We start from the raw sequence: 19,511 nt of genomic DNA, 5'->3' as shown, positions 1-19,511 counted from the left end.
ATGTAAATTCCATTTAATGAATATGATCATCTTTCAGTACCATGGTATATATATCAAATGACATGATATGACAATCTGAGACATCAGTGTGCTATGGTATCACCACAGTATTTTTTTGTAAGTGGAATAAGATGTTACACTTCATTGAAATAAACTTCTTGTTAGACAGTGGAAGATATTTTATGATATTTTTGCATTCAGATTGAAAATTTGACTATTGAAAAAAGTCTCAAATTTCGTCAGTCACTTTGATTAGCCTCAAAATAGTACCATTGTACCAATTTACCATGCTAATACCATGGTAAATTTTTGGTACTTTGTTGTTAGTGACACTGCCTTTTTGTTTAAATGTAACACTATAACTCAAGACTTAAAGGAATAGTTTACCCAAAACTATTTATTATTTATTTACACTCATGCCATCCCAGATGTGTATGACTTTCTTCCTTCTGCTGAACACAAAGGAAGATTTTAGGAAGAATATTTCAGCTCTGTAGGTCCATACAATGTAAGTAAATGGTGGCCAGAACTTTGAAGCACTGTAAAGCACATAAAGGCTGCATAAAAGTAATCCATAAAACTCCAGTGGTTTAATCCATGATATCGGAAGCTATCTAATCATTACAGTTGCATTCTCTAGGCACGATCATGATTTCAAGCTCGACAACCCTTCCTAGTGCTTGATGAATGCGAAGAACACTAGATGGTGCTAGGGAGCTTGAAATCATGATTACCAAGGAGACTGCTGTTAAGATTTATGGTGAAAAATGTATTACGTTTGCCTATTCTCACCCAAAACCCGATTGGATCGCTTCAGAAACATGAATTAAACCACTGGAGGATGGATTCATTTTATGCTGCCTTTATGTGCTTTATGGAGCTTCAAAGTTCTGTTCACCATTCACTTGTATTGTATGGACCAACAGAGCTGAAATATTCTTCTAAAAATCTTCACTTGAGTTAAGCAGAAGAAAGAAAGTCACACATCTGGGATGGCATGAGGGTGAGAAAATAGTTTTGGGTGAAGTCTCCCTTTAATATCTCAGTACTTTAACACAAATCTTCATTTAATATCTCATTATACATTCCTGTGGCCTGCTTCATGAGACTTCATTGATTTCAATTCTTACATATTGGATCTGGTTGCATATCCACACATTTAACAGGTCCAGTACTAAAGATAGACCGTAATCACACATGTGACAGGATGAGATGTGTGAGAACATGCGTTTGAACGCGAGTGACTTGTGATACTCACACAGGTGTTTGTTTCTCCACAGTTTTCAGTATGAGAAGAACTGCGAACATCAGGTGAGACGAATATGGTATATCATGTACCGTTCTATGTATTAAAGTACCATGTTGTTACCGACTGATACAATCACTGGACCATGGTACGGCCACCACATTTCTTATTTCATGGTTATTTTATCTGTAGTGTAAGTACATTTTGCTCATGAGGGCATTAGTGTAAATGCTGTAATCTAGAACAATCTTTTACTTTTAGTGTCGCTGTGGTAATAGCTGTCCTGTGGCTGAACTTTACGTGTATTTGCGCTGAAAACCATAGGAAGGTAAGACAAAGATTGTTTTTTAGTCTGACTGGGTGAGATCATTAATTGGGGGGTTCATCAAAAAAAGTTTGATAACCACTGCTTTAGTTGAAAAAACATATATCAGATGATGTAGTTGATGTTGGGTGTCTCATGTTTCTTAGTGGTTTTCTGCTTTAATGATTAAACTATGTCATTTTTATTACCTCTTTATGTGCCATAATCATCTTCATATGACCACAAATCCAGTCTGGAGTGGACACCCAGCAGAGAGGTTCTGGCGTTGCCCTGTCCGGTTCGTGGGGCTCTTGGGGGGCATGGGGGGAGTGCTCACGCTCCTGTGGTGGAGGGGTTCAGGAACAAACTAGAGCCTGCCTGCCTCGCTATGGTCCTCAGTCTACGGTAGCTCCCCCGAGACAGGCGGGGGCTCGTGAATGGGGCCGTGACTTAACAGTACCACCACACAGACACACAGCAGTGGAGAACACAGGCTCAGACTCATCTACACGAGCAGATCACAGACTGCTGAGTGTGACCAGATATGGGCAGAGGTTTGACATCATCTTCATCGTCCTCATTTGTTTATTGTGTTATTTTTTCACATTTAATATTCACTCATATATATTCATTCTGTAGTGTCTGAGTTGTTTTGTGACATCATCAGCTTTTTGCAGAATAGTATCTTGTAATGGCCAAAAATATTTGGAATTATGCAAAAAAAGCGAACCTTGCATGTATTGCATTCACAATGCATGTCATAAGTGTACTTTATTGTAGACTTAAAGCAAACTTTATTCAGATGATCTGTACTTAAGATGGTTTCAGTTAAGTTCACTTTAAACTATGGGATCATTAGTTTGAGCATTCACAAATGCTAAAAATTCTTGCAACCTGCTTCAGACCACTAAAACAAACCAAGTAACACACTAAATCTTTAAATCGTTCAGCCTTTAACATACAGACATTATGGGCCCTATTTTAAGAGCGTTTTGTGCATTAACTGCATCCTTGCTGAATGTCACATGCTTCTTTTGTAGCGAATTATTAAGGGTATTATTAATCATTTTCATCTACTGACACACAAATCATGTCTAGTATTAACAGTGATTGTATTGGAACACATGTCACTTTCTGGTCAATTTTGATTTAGAAAAAAATTAAATCAAATTTATTTTTCTAAATTGAAATTACGCTAAACAAAAGAAACCAAATCAAAACCAAATACAAACATTTTACTCTCATCGACTTTTTCCACTGGCCCTTTTTGCAGTGACTTAAAAATCACTCTATGACAACAGGTGGAAAAATACCAATATAAATTAGATAATAAATACAATTGTCAGTATAAACATAGTAATAAAAAATACTTGAAAAATAAACCATGACAACAGGTGGAAAAAAAACCAATATACATTTTTGATAGTTCAACACATATCTCATAAATTCTCATAAAAAAAAATCATAAAACAGCTACAACAGTGATCGTCGTGATGTTCCACAGTATTTTCAGAGTTTGGACATGCAGTTTGGACTGCTGGTGGAATCTCCAAACTGAAAATGCAGGAACTGAGTTTAGATTTTGCACTGCAAACAGATGTGCTTTTGAAACTTCTTAGTGCAATGACTTATTTCTAAGGAAAATAGCAAATTGTGCTTTGCTCCACTCCATTTACATACAATACACCCACAGTTTTGGGCATACACACACAGATAGCACTAACACTCCCACCAACGGCCACTTGTGCTTTGCCCTGGCTTGAAATTTGCACTTAGAATTAGCGCTTTCATGAAAATCTGATAAGATGTAGCGTATGGTCTTTGTGCTGCAATTTACATGCTTACGAAAATTGAGCCCTATATCACATCCATTGAAGCAACACAAGCTGATTGTCAGTTTAAGAATTTATTTCAGTTTCAGAATTATATGAAAGTTATTCTGTTTTCTTTCTATTCTGTCAAAGGAGAACAAACAGTAACCGTATCAATCCAGGAATGTATGGAAATGGCAGAATTCCACACGTAACTCCTTTACAGAAAGACTCTGGCCGAACATCCCATCACAGACAGAGACAATCTGCATCAAATTACCCACACAGAAACACCAACCAAAAAGTCGGCCAGCGCCCTGTCAGGGCACCTGTACAGCAGCCTGGCTCCACCCTCCACAGCCAGCTGCAGTGGAACACAGTGGGCACACCAGCATCAGTGCAAACTAGACCATACAACCCGCTGCCAAACAACTCCTGCCCCGGCACACCAAACCAGCACAAAATCTGCAACACCGTGGTAAAATCTCAGTACCTTTATTGTTCTTTTTGCATCTAAATGTGAACAGTGAAATTAAATCTAGATTTTATAGACTCTTCAATGTAAACTTTTTCTCTGAATTGTTTTTAAAATAATTTTTTATCATTATTTTAGTTTTGTTTTCCTGTAAAATCACAATTTAAACAAGATGCATTTTCTTGAGAAGCAGAATGATTTAAGATACAGCTGAAGTCAGAAGTTTGCATACACCTTAACCAAATACATTTAAACTCAGTTTGTCACAATTCTTGACATTTAATCTTAGAATACATTTCCTGTCTTAGGTCAGTTAGAATCACTACTTAATATAAAAAATGTTAGACTAATATTAGAGAGAAAGTCATGGTTCCTGTTGTAACCTCCGTTCACTGATGGAGGGAACGAGAAGTTGAATGTAGTGATACAAGGGGTCTGTCTTGTGAGCCTCACGTACCTCTGAACTTGAGTAAAGGCCAATGAGAAATTGGCAGACAGAATTTGCATGTCCTGCTTACAGGTATAAAAGGAAGGGGGTGTGCGTCTGTCAGTCAGGTTTTTGCACTGAGGAGCCGAGAATAAGGTACGACCGTTTACAGTGGTAGGTCTAGTCTCGTGGCAAAGGGGACACAAAGTCTCGTTCCCTCCATCAGCGAATGGAGTTTACAACAGTAACCATGACGTTCCCCTTCTGTCACTCACAAGGTGTCCCTTTTAAAAACGGCATGAACTAGACCGTCTCTCTCTATGTTTCTTGTCATAGAGCATAAAGTGGCTGGGGCTATCTTAACGCTATAAAATGCGTCGGGGATGGTGTTCCTATTCTTTCAGAGGGAAAGAAACTGTGGACGTCTGACCAATAGATCACATGGGTTGTCAAGCCACACGTGGAAGTGGCGTGGTGGTAGGTCCTACCTGATGAGGGAGGAGCTCTACAAACACAGCGACCGGGGTCAGAGGGACTGACCAAGGGAGATGCGGGTCCGCCGACAGGGGGGCCGCACCTCGGAAATACATCACAGGGAGTTGCCTGAAAAGAGGATTAGGCCTGTGGAGCCCTACACCAGTACAGAGCACTTGCGGCTCCTAGTGGGTCTGGCCGCAAATTCCTCCGCTGAATTTGCAGGTCAGAAGGCTAGGGAGGAAGATCATCCAGGAAGCGAGAGCTTAGTGGCTAACCTGGGAGAGAGAGCGCACTGGATCACTTTACTGAAGGGCGCTAGGTGCAAGCGGAATACCCGGTCAGGTGTTCCGTATTACCGAGTTCTACTGGCTTGGACCTGACAAAACACGGGACGAGACTGACTCAACCCTGAGATTGTAGAATCTCACAAAGGTATTGAGTGTTGCGCAGCCCACTGATCTGCAAATGTCTGCTAGGTAGGTGCCGTTGGCCAGTGCCCACAAGGATGCCACACTTCTCGTCGAGTGTGCTGAGGTGCCTGAGCACCTGGTCCCTGTGGGCACATAGTGACTCTCGAGAGTGAGCTAGAATGAGCCAGTCATCGAGGTAGTTGAGTATGTGGATGCTCACTTCACGTAGCGGGGTAAGGGCTGCCTCTGCGACCTTCGTGAAGACGTAATGGGACAGGCCGAAGGGAGGACCTTGTACTGATACGCCCGGCCGTCGAATGTGATCCGTAGGAAGGGTCAGTGTCGAGGCAAAATGGAGATGTGGAAGTACGCGTCCTTCAGGTCTACCGCCGCAAACCAGTCTTGATGCCGAACGCAGGTTAAAATCTGTTTCTGCATGAGAATTTTGAACAGGAGTTTGTGTAAAGCCCGGTTGAGGACTTGCAAGTCCAAGATTGGCCGTACCCCCCGGCTTTTTTGGGTACGATGAAGTAAGGGCTTTAGAAACCCTTCTTCATCTTGGCTGGAGGGACAGGCTTTATCACATCCTTGAGTAGCAGAGTTGCGCATCAAAGTGGAGCGAATACCGGTGAAACGAGGCAGGAGCCTGGCGAATTGAATCTTGTAGCCAAGTCGGATGGTCCTGGCCAGCCAACGCAACAGGTTGGATAGCGAAAGCCATGCATCCAAGCTCTTTGCAAGGGGCACTAGAGTGGCGATCGTTTTTGATGTACTGGGTGGGGGTTTGCAGTGGGTTGTGCAGGTAATAACGCGTCTGGAGGCAAAAGCACGTCATGAGGCGTGGGTGCTGAGAAAAGACTCAAAGCAATTACCTTGCTCCGCGCACCTGGCAGGGGGTGGGTTAGAGACTGAGGAAGAGGTCCTGGAGAAACGTCTTTGGAACTCGTCAGCGCCGGCCTGCCGGGGATGGGCAGTCGCGGGTCCGGAGGCGAGGTAACTGCGTCCAGGGAACCGGGACTGTAGGAGTTTGGTGCTGGGGCGCCGTGAGAATGGCACACACCAGCTAGATGAGGGAGTGAGGAAATCATTCTTTTATTGACATTGTGGGCAAAAGAAAATAAGTAAAATAAAGATTCTCCTCCCAGCCCTCCACCGGGGGATGGAGTGGTCCTGATACCAGCTCCGGAGCGAACATTTGACTGCCCGGGTCTTCCGTCTTAGGAGCGCTTAGGAGCTTTCCAGGTCCTAGAGGGGATCCTGCAGACAGGGGGCGTATGCTGCCTGCAAGGCACTCGACGGTGGGACTGAGAGCTGGGCCCGGGTTGATGTGGAGCTGCATGTTGCTTGGACGCAGGGGGATGCCCTCGGTGGGCAGACGGGGTGTGGGCTGTGCTGGGGCGCCGCCGCAGTATGATGTGTGAAATTGCTTCCATCTGCCTATTTACAGCCGAAAACTGCTGGGCGAAGTCATCGACGTATCGCCGAAGAGGCCAAGCTGGGAGATGGGGACGTTGAGAAAGCGGGCCTTGTCAACATCGTGTATCTCGACCATGTTCAGCCAAAGGTGGCGTTCCTGGACCATGAGGGTGGCCATTGCCCGCCCAAGTACCCATGCTGTGATCTTCGTGGCTCTGAGAGCGAGGTCGGTGGCAGAGCACAGTTCCTGCAGCACGTCGGGGTCGGGACTACCCAGGTGCAGTTCTTTGAGTGCCTTGTCTTGGTGGGCCTGCAGGAGAGCTATGGGATGCAGGGCAGAGGTGGCCTGACCAGTGGCTCTGTAGGCTTTCGAGGTCAGTGACAACGTCATCCTACAGGCCTTGGAGGGGAGTGGTGGCGGCGTTCTCGGGACACAAATCTTTTTCTCAAGTTCAATGGTATGCGAGGCTCTCAAGAAAGACCCCTTGTGTCACTACATTCGACACAACGTCGGATGTACTATTTATTTCAGCTTTTGTTTCTTTCATCACATTCCCAGTGGGTCTGAAGTGTACATATACTTTGTTAATATTTGGTAGCATTGCCTTTAAATTGTTTAACTTGAGTCAAACATTTTGGGTAGCCTTCCACAAGCTCCTCACAATAAGTTGCTGGAATTTTGGCCCATTCCTCCAGACAGAACTGGTGTAACTGAGTCAGGTTTGTAGGCCTCCTTGTTCAAACACGCTTTTTCAGTTCTGCCCACAAATTTTCTATCGATTCGATTGATGTCAGGGCTTTGTGATGGCCACTCCAATACCTTGACTTTGTTGTCCTAAAGCCATTTTGCCACAAATTTGGAGGTATGCTTTGGGTCATTGTCCATTTGGAAAACCAATTTGCGACCGAGCTTTAACTTCCTGAGTGAAGTCTTGAGATGTTGCTTCAATATTTACACATAATTTTCCTTCCTCAAGATGTCATCTATTTTGTGAAATGCACCAGTCCTTCCTGCAGCAAAGCACCCCCACAACATGCAGCCACCTCCATATTTCACGGTTAGAATGGTGTTCTTTGGCTTGCAACCCTCGCCCTATTTCCTCCAAACAGTACAATGGTCAATATGGCCAAACAGTTCAATATTTGTTTCATTAGAGGACATTTCTCCAAAAAGTTAAATCTTTGTCCCCATGTGCACTTGCAAACTGTAGTTTGGCGTTTTATGCTGGTTTTGGGCAGTGACTTCTTCCTTGCTGAGCAGCCTTTCAGGTTATATGGACATGAGACTCGTTTTACTGTGGATATAGATACTTGTCTACCTGTTTCTTCCAGCATCTTCACAAGGTCCTTTGCTGTTGTTCTAGGATTGATTTGCACTTTTCGCACCAAACTACGTTCGTCTCTAGGAGACAGAATGTGTCTCCTTTCTGTACGGTATGATGGCTGCATGGTCCCGTGGTGTTTATACTTACATACTATTGTTTGTACATACTATTGTTTGTACAGATGAATGTGGTACCTTCAGGCATTGGGAAATTGCTCCCAAGGATGAACCAGACTTGTGGTGGTCCACAATTGTTTTCTGAGGTCTTGGCTGATTTATTTTCATTTTGCCATGATGTCATCAAAGAGGCACAGAGTTTGAAGGTAGGCCTTAAAATACATCCACAGGTACACGTCCAATTCAGGAGCTAATTGGCTAATTGTCTAAAGGCTTGAAATAATTTTCTGTAATTTTCCAAGCACAGTTAACTTAGTGTATGTAAACTTCTGACCCACTGGAATTGTGATATAGATAATTAAAAGTGAAACTGTCTGTAAACAATTGTTGGAATAATTACCCGTGTCATGCACAAAGTAGATATCCTAAACGACTTGCCAAAACTATAGTTTTCTAATATTAAATCTGTGGAGTGGTTAAAAAATTTGTTTTAATGACTTCAACCTAAGTGTATGTAAACTTCTGACTTCAACTGTATTTAGTCTTAGTTTCAGATAAATCTAAATTTAAGCTTGAAACAAGAAGAGGTAAGAAAAATAAACTTTATTTAAAGAAAGACAAGGCTATTTTTCTCAGCCTATCTGAAAATTATTTTTCTTTCTTTTTTGTTTTAAGCATTGTTTCTGAAAACAAGACCTATCTTATTTTGATTCTAAAGTATATGTATCTTATTTTAAGGATGTTAAGATAATTTTACTTGAAAACAAGACAAAGACTCTGAGTAAGAACATTATTTTTGCAGTGTAATTTGGTGAAACGTCTCTAAAATTAGTGTGTGTTAATTCACAGGCATGTCCGTCATTGAGCAGACCAAACAGAAATCTGCAGTGCTCCACGTTTAACACACAGCCATTCATGGGTCGACTTTACAAATGGGAACATTTTAATGACGGTGAGATTCTAGAGCAAATGCTTTTTAGTCATTGACTCAAACTCACAAACTCTTTGAAATGAGTATAAAAGTAAGACTAGACTAAAGGAAATGATGAAGTATTGCTGTTGTTGTCAGAAATATTTCAGGTTTGACCCTGAAGACAAAAACTGAAAGAGACGGACAAGTTTGTGTTGTCAATTAGCTGTAAAGATTATGTTGCATTTATTTTGAAATGGCTAATATTTTAATCAGTTACTGGTTAGTTTGTGCTACTGTGGATTTTTGTACATGTCAGATCATGCAGGATATTGTTTTCCTCACAACATCTGATCTAGTGTGATTTATTAACTGTGAAACTGCCAGTATTTGATTTAATGTTTGCTCACTATTATAATTTGTGGAAAATTATTCTACCCTCCGGCTCTAGATGAGCTAATCTGTCCAGAAAAATGATGTGATGGCAAAGTTTTTACATTGTATCTGCATTCTTACAAACACATCTCTCTCAACACAGAGCAGGAAGATGTAAATGATCTGTAGAGGAGTTCAATTTGATGTAAATGAACAAAATGTTTTCGTAATTCACTTTCATCTTGTGTCTTTAGCGTCGTCTTGTGGTCACTGTTAATAATATTTCTGATTTTATGTTTTATTAGTAATGTTTGCTCATTCAGGCATCACTATTGTTATTGCTCACAGTGATTTCAACAAACCCCAGTCCCGAAATATAAAAATTAAATGTGTGTTATTCATCCTGTACAGACATGAATGAAACATTAAATCATTTGGCTTGTTGAGGAAAGGTGTGCTATTACTTTACTATGGTAATGGATGGAAAAATCCCATAGACTTACCATGAAGGAGTGGTCTTTATTAATCACTATGGAGTTTGATCAGTCACATGATCTGTGTATTTTTGCACAGTTTCTGGGGAACAGCAGTGTGAACTCAACTGCCGTGCCATTGGATTCAGATTCTATGTACGCCAGGCAGATCAAGTCATCGATGGAACTCCGTGTGGGCCAAACGACACGTCTGTGTGTGTGACGGGAAAGTGTCAGGTAGAAATTGTGTGATCATATCCACTGACAGAATATTTTTGTTTGATTTGTCAATTCTTTATGTTTTCATATTGTATTCTTTGGGTGGATGCAATCAGAGACAGCACAAAGTGGAGGTGACAGATCACTTGTGGAGAAATTATTGGGAGAACACTATGCTCAATGTGATGGCTATAGAGCACAAGAAGTGCCTGAAGTTACAAGACTGTGTACTTACCGTCTTTCATGAGGGCATGAATTACAATCCCATGTAAAATAAAACAAATACAAATTATGGAAATGTATAAAACTGTGGATTTTAGGTTGTTGATTATAAGTATAGAAACTATATAATTTAGACTGACTCGATTGCATCATTCACAATGCTTCAAGGGAAGTGGGTGCTCGCTGCTGGACTTGTTTCACGGGCTTAGTTGGACACAGTTCTCTGATTGATTGATCTCTCTCTGCTGGATCATGGGTAGTGTAGTTGAACAGCAAGAATTTTGTAATTAAACAAGATTTTAAAACAGTGATGTTGAAATAATGCTGACTGATGGCTTCAAATACTTTACCATCGATAAACAACCTCTGAGCTCATGGTAGGTCTGTCTCAAAAGCAGAGGTCGGCAACATATGGCACACGTGCCTGCATTGGCACACAAAGATCAGTGGCATGCCAACAACTGCGAAACGAGTAGACTATTTTATTTATATAAATTCCGCACCTACATTCTAATCTACATCTTGATGTAATCCTTCCTAATGGTCAGCTGATAAAAACATGCTGCGTGATCATGAGGAAGGATTACATCAAGATGTAGATTGGAATCGAAAATGTCTTATTAATTAAATAACCTGCTCCTATCTTGCTGTTGCTTGTGTGCTGGTGATTACCCAGCACTGTGTGATGTAGTATGACATAATTTAAAAATATTTAAGATTCCACTAAATGTTGTGATCAGTAATAAAATAATCAAATTTGCGACATTAACTTTGTTAACACATTTTGTACAAAAGGGTTTCAGGGTTTCTTTCATTAAAGCACCTTCACAAGATGCTCTGTGAGAATTTACATGCAGGATCATGATTATATCATAATCATTAAAATTTTCACTCAAGCTGTTATGCTGATAATATAATTTGTAATGAAAAATACAAAATTTAATTAGAAAAATGCAAAATAAGAACATTTTCACGAGTGGACTCATACTTTGGAAAATCTGGTTATTTTTTGTTTTGTTTGTTGCCATTGACCAGGAAAATAGAAAAAGCCACTCCATGTCAAAAAGGTTGCCCATCCCTGCTCTAAAGGTTTAGGTCATCTATGGAGAAAATGAATGGGATTTATACTTTTGGAACCAGACTGTTGCGCTCTATAGGAATGGAAGTCCCAACTTTCAGTTAAAAGAGCCAATCGCCTTTTTGATTTAAGGTTATTTTTCAGTATGCAGTATATATACTTTATGCTGTATGACCTTCCATTACATGCAAAATAATGCATGAAACAAGGTAACTGGACACCACTCATTCAACTACATATGCAACATAGTGAAATCATGTGATGATATAGTATAGTACTGATTATCATTGCATACTGTAAAGTGGTCAAATACCACTTTTTGTACATACTGCACAGGACAAAGAGTACAGTCCTGCTTTTGTCCAGTTGGGGGCAGTAGAGGATTATGAATTCTGTAATCGTTCTATGGTACAGTTTGGTACCACATTGTTTCTTGTCAATTAGCTGCCACTTTTTATTCTGCAGCTGTGTGGGCTTTAGAGACTTTTTCATGATTACAGTGGAGATCTGTCTATCTGAGTCTTCAGTTCATGGTTCGCCACTCTCTGGGTTTGAATCTACTGTCTGTATGAACCTACCGGTAGTTTAGTTTTCTAGTCAAGAGACATTCTCGCTCTTTATCATCATCAAATACTGAAGCACGTGTCTTGCTGAAGAATGAATGTTGAATCCTTTCCAGGGTTACGTTGATTTTTCTGTTAGTCTGATATGCTTTAATTGTTCAGAGTGCCATGCCACATCCTGTGTGTAAAGGCTGTCAGGCATTCAAGTGTTGCTGACTGCCTGGGTTTGTGGATCTTCTGTGTTTGTGAGTGAATCAGACACGGTCTCAGTTCCCTGAAAATCTGAAAATCCCTGAAAATCTCACACGCTCAGCTGTGTGTTTTTCAGGCATGTCACTTCAACATATCCTGCAGAAACTAAATGGAACACAGACAGTGAAATAACAAGCTACAGATGTGACGCCACTGTGATTGCCAACATGTGGCCACGTCGCCCGAGTTTAGAAATGCAACTGTAAAGGGTAATGACTGTGCAGTAGTTTGATTCTGTCCTTGTAGGTAGTTTGGGGATTGAAGTGATTCTCTTTCAGATGGTTCTAATTCTTCAGAAAGCTCTTGGAGATCAGTCTGGCAAATCCAGTGATTTAACTTCTCATCCTGAGCTAATGAGGAAGATGTGCTGATTATGAATATTGCAGACATAAATTGCATGTTATTAACTTTGACAAGTACTGTAGACGCTGTATGTTTGCAGAAAGACTGCTAGAGTTTGGGTTGGGTATAGGGTGACATTTCCAAGCCAATTACTGAATTATTTAGAATCATGAATTGGGCATCTGAAACTCAATCTGATAAGATGAGAATTAGTGGTCGACCGGAAAGGTTTCCATTGCTCGATATAATGCCAAAAACAGTGACAAATGAGATGTACACCAAATTGATGAAATTTAATTAACACTTCTATTACAGAAAATATATAAATATTCCCTAAAATTGAAAACTGTACTTTATTTTATGATTTGGATCGTGGTATGAATGTTGGTGCCAGACGGGCTGGTTTGAGTATTTCTGTAACTGCTGATCTCCTGGGATTTCCACACACAAAATTCTCTAGTTTACTCAGAATGGTGCCAAAAACAAAATCATCTAGTGAGCGGCAGATCTGCGGATGGAAACGCCTTGTTGATGAGAGAGGCCAACAGAGAACCCCCAGACTGGTTCGAGCTGACAGAAAGGCCATGGTAACTCAGATAACCACTCTATACAGTTGTGGTGAGCAGAATAGCATTTCAGAATGCACGACATGTCGAACCTTGAGGTGGGCTACAACAGCAGAAGTCCATGTTGGGCACCTTATTTGCACTGTAGTGTTCCTAATAAAGTGCTCGGTGTGTATAACACCATGAGTATACTGTTTATTTGGAACTGACACAAGGAGAAAAAAACAAATCTGTAGGTCAGATAAGCAGGCACAGTTATCAGCCAGGCTGATATTTCACTCCTGTAGCTCTATCGGGATGAGTTAAGCCTCATCTGAGTCTCAGTACAACAGGAAGAGTCCAGAGAAACAGCAGTTGTAGAAAAGCCTAAGATAAATTTTCACCATTTCACACACTGGAGGAAAGAAAGAGCCTTTCTAAAGAGAATTCCACTGAGAGCGGAACTGTTGCTAAAAGCTAGAGAACTGTGTGTGTGTGTGTGTGTGTGTGTGTGTGTGTGTGTGTGTGTGTGTGTGTGTGTGTGTGTGTGTGTGGACCCAATAGATTTCTTTAATGCAGAAGTTCAACCACAAATGAAAATGTTGTCATTTACTCACTGTCATGTTGTGCCAAACCTGTATGACTTTATTTAAAAGATGTTTAACTGGATGTTCATGCTGCTCTTTTCCATACAATGAAAGCAGACAATGACCAGGGGATATGAAGCTAAAAAAAGGACAAAAAGCACCATAAAAGTTGTTATAATAGGGATGGGTCACATTGGATGACTAATCGACTAGCCAGTAGTTCTCTCACTGGCTACTAATGTGCTGTGACAGGAAGATCACAGAACTTCTCAAAGTTCTTAATGTATGCATTGTACATCCTTCTTTTCCTTCCGAGTTCGTTCTTCCAATGTAGCTTGGCAAGTCTGGTCTTCCTAAGAACAAAAGTATGTTTCCTGCATTCTTAGGATTGAGAAGCACATATTTGTCATGATCCTTTTTTGTCTGCCCTTCTGTCCCTGTTTGTCGTGTGTATGATTAATTGGCTGTGTCCTTGTTTGTCTTAGCCATGTGCTTCTCTGACCTTGCCTCCTCATTACCCTCATCACTCTCCCTCGTTTAGTCCTTGTCATGTTAATTGCCTTCACCTGTTCCTCATGCGATTTGCCTCTATATATTGTGCCCTCTTCCCTCTTGTATTTGTCAGATCATTTTGTTAGTTTTGTTAGTAGTCAGTCTGTTCCTGTTCCTGTTCCTGTTCCTGTTCCTGTTCCTGTTCCTGTTCCTGTTCCTGTTCCTGTTCCTGTTCCTGTTCCTGTTCCTGTTCCCAGTTGGTCTAATATATTATCATCATTATTCTAGTTTTGTGTTACCTTTTCTGTTTTCAGTTGTTAAATAAAATATATACAATTTTTCACTCATTCCTGCATTTTGGTCCTCATTCCTGACACATTCTCTGATATAACGATCTGACCAACATGGACCCAGCAGGAATTAGTTTTTCTTTTTGTCCTCTACTTCCCACACATGGTGCAGAACCAAGCAGGCCAGAAAACTCTTCAAATTCCAGCAGGAGAACAAGTCAGTGAGGGGGGTGTGTGTTGGAGTTTTTGATGTTGTCCTCTGGTCTGTCACAATCAGGCCTGCCTTATTCAGTTGTTTAGGGATGGTCTGAATGAGCCCATCAGGACTTGTGTCCCGGTGATGGGTGAAGCCTTGCCACTACAATCATGTTGGCCATGAAATGGGATGAGGTTATCTCAGCCTTCATCCCAGCCCAAGTTCAACGATACTCACTCAGACCACCCAGATTGTTCAGTACCCTGCAGTCGCCGCCCAGACTGGTCCTGAGCCCACGGTCACTGTCCAACCTGACCTCTGCCTAGCGGTCGACTACGTCCAGTCTAACCCCATGCCAGCCTCCTGGTCCATCCTGGCCTCTAGGTCCTTTTCTGGCTCCATCCTGGCCTCCTGGTCATCCAGGCATCTGAGTACTTTTCTGGTTCCACAATGGCATTCTTGTCCAATTACATCCTGGCCAGACCATCCCCCTGGTCTCCCCCACCCACCCTCCATGGTCTGTCATCTGTCCCTTGGCCCGGCCCATTCCTTACTTTAAAATCTTCATTACTTTAAGGGTCATTGTAACTGATAATAATAATTGTGTAATACTGTGAGACCGTGATATTTTCTGAGATAGTTATCATACCATGAAAATCTCATACCTTTGCAACCCTAGTTCCCGGTCGGTCCTAGTTATTATCCTTATTCTAGTTTGTTTTGGTTTGTTTTCTCTCCCCCGTGAGAGTTTTGTGTTACCTTTTCTGTTTTCATTTGTTTAATAAAATGCATTTTATTTTTCACTCATTCCTGCATTTGGGTCCTCATTCCTGACACATTTTCTGACAGCATTATTACAGAATTTCAGGCTCAAGTTGTAAAGCAGTCAATGGAAAGGAGGAGGCGAGAACTGGCTTGACGATGTAAATAATAGTTTAATATAAAACTTAAAACAGAAGACACAAACACACACACATGACGGACATGTCCGTAAACTATCTCTCTCTTCCGAACAATCCTCTGCAGTCGACCTTTATCCCTCTTGGGGGCTTGATTAGCCTGATAAGGGACTGGGTGTGTAGAATCACGACCCGGCCCCGTCCTCTGCCCTGCCACACAAGTATTCTAGAGAGCTCTGTAATAAACACCAAATGCTTTTAATTAGTCAAGTTTTTGCAGGGCATTTTACGTGACTGAATTAGTTTTTTTAATAAGTAGTGCTTTCACTTATTCTTCCATAATACTATAAAGTACTTTTTGTCAGACAGTCACCATCAATAATTTTATTTTCCCCGTCTGTCGCTCACTTCGACGTTGTGTCGAAGAAGCGACATTAGGGGTCTCTCTTGAGTGCCGAATATACCTCTGATCTATGAAAAAAGGCCAATGAGAAGTTGGCAGACAGTATTTGCATACCCCGCCCCCGGACATACGGGTATAAAAGCGGGGAAATACGTCGAGTTCATTCAGAAATTTTCTTTGGAGCCGATGGTCGTGTATGCAGTGAGCTGCGAGTTACACACTGTTCCTCCCACCTCTGAGTGCGATTACTGTTGGATCTACGGCGCATATCAGCAGCTTTCTCCTTCTCTTCACAGCAGTGCAGTTTGCCCCTGGGCGCTTCGACAGCGCAGTTAAAAGAGTTATTTTCTCTAAAAGTGTTAGTTTCTCTAAAAGAGCAAATACACAGCTGGCGTTGAACGTTCTTTTCAGGACGCGTCTTTTTAAAGACGTCTTTCCGCCTCTGTGTAGTTTCTAGATGCGGTTGATTTCTCCCCACCTCTGACGGTCATAAAAGCTGCCTCACATGCCTGGGCTGCGATCACACGCAGGCAGCGTTTTATGAATGGTTACTATGCGCTCACAGAGACCAGGTGCTCAGGCACCTCAGCCGTTTGGGGCTTCAGGTCAACTGGGAAAAGAGCAAGCTCGCCCCGGTTCAGAGCAACTCTTTTCTCGGCATGGAGTTAGACTCAGTCTCAATGTCAGCATGTCTCACCAACGAGCGTGCGCAGTCGGTGCTGAAATGCCTCGCCACCTTCAGGCCGGGCACAGCGGTCCCTTTAAACTTTTCCAGAGGCTCCTGGGGCATATGGCACCCTCCGCGGGGGTTGTGCTGCTGGGGTTGATGCATATGAGACTGCTTCAGCACTGGCTTCAGACAGCTTCACGCAGCCGCGGGCCATTGAAAAGAGGCCCAGGTAGACCTGTTTGCCTCCCTACTGGCCCACCCGGGCCTGGTTCTCAGACCTCGTACTCCTCGCGAAAGCCCCTCCCTGGGGAATTCCCCTGAGGGAAGATCTTCTTTCTCAGGGACGGGGCACGCTCTGGCATCCGCACCCAGACCTCTGGAACCTCCACGACTAGCTCCTGGACGGGATGCGGAAGATCTAGCTGGTCTACCACCTGCCATCGTACACATGATCAACCAAGCCAGAGCCCCCTCTACCAGGCAACTTTACGCCCTAAAGTGGCGATTGTTTGCGAATTGGTGCTATTCCCGGGCTGAAGACCCACAGAGTTGCGCAGTTAGGTCAGTGTTCTTATTCCTGCAGGAGAGGCTGGAGTGGAGGCTGTCTCCGCAACCGGTCTACATGCCCAAGGTTCCTACGACTCCCTTCAGAGACCAGGTAGTGAACCTGCAAGCGCTGCCCCGGGAGGCGGCAGACCCAACCCCTTCGTTGCTGTGTCTGGTACATGCTTTGCGTACCTACTTGAACCGCACGCAGAGCTTTAGACATTCTGAGCAGCTCTTTGTCTGCTTTGGTGGACAGCGGAAAGGGAACGCTGTGTCCAAACAGAGGCTTTCCCACTGGGTAGATGTGGATGCCATTTCATTGGCCTATCACACCCAGGCCGTGCCCCCCCACCCCTTACAGGGTCCGAGCACACTCAACAAGGAGTGGTGTGTCCTCATGGGCACTGGCCAGGGGAACCTCCCTGGCAGACATATGTAGAGCAGCGGGTTGGGCATCACCTAATACCTTTGCGAGGTTTTACAATCTCAGGGTTGAGTCAGTATGATCCTGTGTTTTGTCAGGTCCGAGCTGGTAGAACTCGGTACACACTGACGGACTGACCGGGCGGATTGCTTGCACCTTGCGCCCTTTCCCTCGGCCGAAGTAAAACTATACGCTTTCTCTCCCAGGAGATCCCATTCATTCGGATCCCTGGATGACTCCTCCCTAGCCCTATGGGTCCGCAATTCAGCGGAGGAATTCGCCGACCCAATCCACTGCGGGTACTCAAATCTACCCTGTACTGGAATAGGTGCTCCACAGGCCTGGACTCCTGCGTGGACTCCTCCTGTGTGTATATTCCATGGTATGGTCCCCTTACGAGTGGACCCGCATCTCCCTTAGGCAGTTCCAGCTGCCCTCCGGTCGCCGTGTTGTAGCAACTCCCCCCTCCTTGAGGCTGGATCTACCACCGCGCCATTTTCCCACATGTGACCTAAGAGGCCCATGTGATGTATTTCGCCACTTTTACCTCCCCCTTCCTGGGCAGGTCGCTGAGCCAAGCCACTGTTGTGGCCAGACCATTTCAGGCTCCTCAGAAAAATCCTCAATGAACTCGATGTATTTCCCCGCTTTTATACCCGTATGTTTTATACGGGTCTGCCAACTTCTCATTGGCCTTTTTTAATAGATCAGAGGTATATTCGGCGCTCAAGAGAGACCCCTAGTGTCGCTTCTTCGACACAGCGTCTCGTTCCCTCCATCAGGGAATGGAGGTTACATACGTAACCTAGACGTTTTGCATTGCACAATGCTGATATAATCAAATCATTTTTAGTTTATGTAATCTATCATTTTGCAGCATTTGCCATTCTAAAGAATAACATGGCAAACATACAGTACAGTTTGTGGTCAAACCCCCACATTGTATTTAGATTTTTTATAAATGGCATGAAATGTTTTACACTTGTACTTAGAACATTTACATTAACTGTTTAATGTGATTGCCCCTCAACTGGCCCCAGCACAACCACACCTCCCCAATGAATTGTGTTTTTCTTTCTGAGTCACAAGGTCATGTTTCATTCTCATAGAGCGACCATCATATACCAGGGGGGTCGTAAACCTCGTCTCACAAGGGTGATGTTCAACTTGTTAACCCTTCATACTGAGACAAAACAAACAGTCTTTCTGCTGCCCAGCAAAATATAATGTGATTTCAACTCACGGTTACTTCCGCTCGTCAACGCCTGTTTCTTGCATTAAGTTATATTTATTGCTGAGCCATTCACTGATGATATGCAGCACATACAGGAACAGTAAATGAGAGAGATTTGATAATTACAAATGCAAACACACACTGCTGCAGCGGTCTGTGGGCTCAACAATAGCTATATTTCCATCCAATATGCGAATTTATATGCGAAAAACCATAATATCACGTGTTTCCATCCTATGTATTCAAAAGAACAAAGTGGTCACATCCTGAGAAATTGTAGCCACTGTGACACTTTTTTTTATTAAATACTCACAGTTTAGAGCACACAGAAAAAACATCAGAAGAACATCAGTGCGACAGTTCTGGGAGCACTATGTGTGTACGTTCCTCCTCCTTTATCTCTTTGTCGTGAGGAACTATATTATATTTTTCGAAAGTGTCAATAAACCTTTCAATAAAGTTCAGTTCAAGTTTGTATTTGACTTATTTGGTCTGCAAATTCTTTGCAGGCTTTGGATTTTCAGGACACCATTATTTCAGGATGGCCAGAGCAAAATGCGATGATTGGTCTCTGTTTAGTCCAGTTATTAATGAATTATTCACTCACGTCACTTTTTTAATGTTCTTAAATGCAGTCTTTTATTCTTAATAAATTCTATAAATGTGTTTCCATCATAGTTTATGTACATTTGTTCTTATCTAATAAAAAATATATTCACCTGAAGCAAGTATATGTCTTTATTTTTCATCTTGTATTTTCCATCCAGTAGTTTTTATGCTACAT

The 19,511-nt window shown here is 42.6% G+C and overlaps 1 protein-coding gene across 1 annotated transcript in view; it reads left to right on the top strand.

The window, feature by feature from the left end:
• LOC127661703 (thrombospondin type-1 domain-containing protein 4-like) overlaps positions 1-19,511 on the top strand; it is a 71,314-nt gene that overhangs the window by 283 nt on the left and 51,520 nt on the right. The window contains exons 2-7 of the mRNA XM_052152536.1: positions 1,281-1,311; positions 1,508-1,574; positions 1,803-2,104; positions 3,515-3,839; positions 8,857-8,959; positions 9,866-10,002. Coding sequence (XP_052008496.1) covers positions 1,289-1,311; positions 1,508-1,574; positions 1,803-2,104; positions 3,515-3,839; positions 8,857-8,959; positions 9,866-10,002 — 957 coding nt within the window. The 5' untranslated portion in view covers positions 1,281-1,288. The remainder of the gene's footprint in view (positions 1-1,280; positions 1,312-1,507; positions 1,575-1,802; positions 2,105-3,514; positions 3,840-8,856; positions 8,960-9,865; positions 10,003-19,511) is intronic.

Source organism: Xyrauchen texanus, chromosome 21 (assembly GCF_025860055.1).
Source record: "Xyrauchen texanus isolate HMW12.3.18 chromosome 21, RBS_HiC_50CHRs, whole genome shotgun sequence".
NCBI classification, from domain to species: domain Eukaryota; kingdom Metazoa; phylum Chordata; class Actinopteri; order Cypriniformes; family Catostomidae; genus Xyrauchen; species Xyrauchen texanus.
This window is presented reverse-complemented; position numbering and strand designations above follow the sequence as displayed.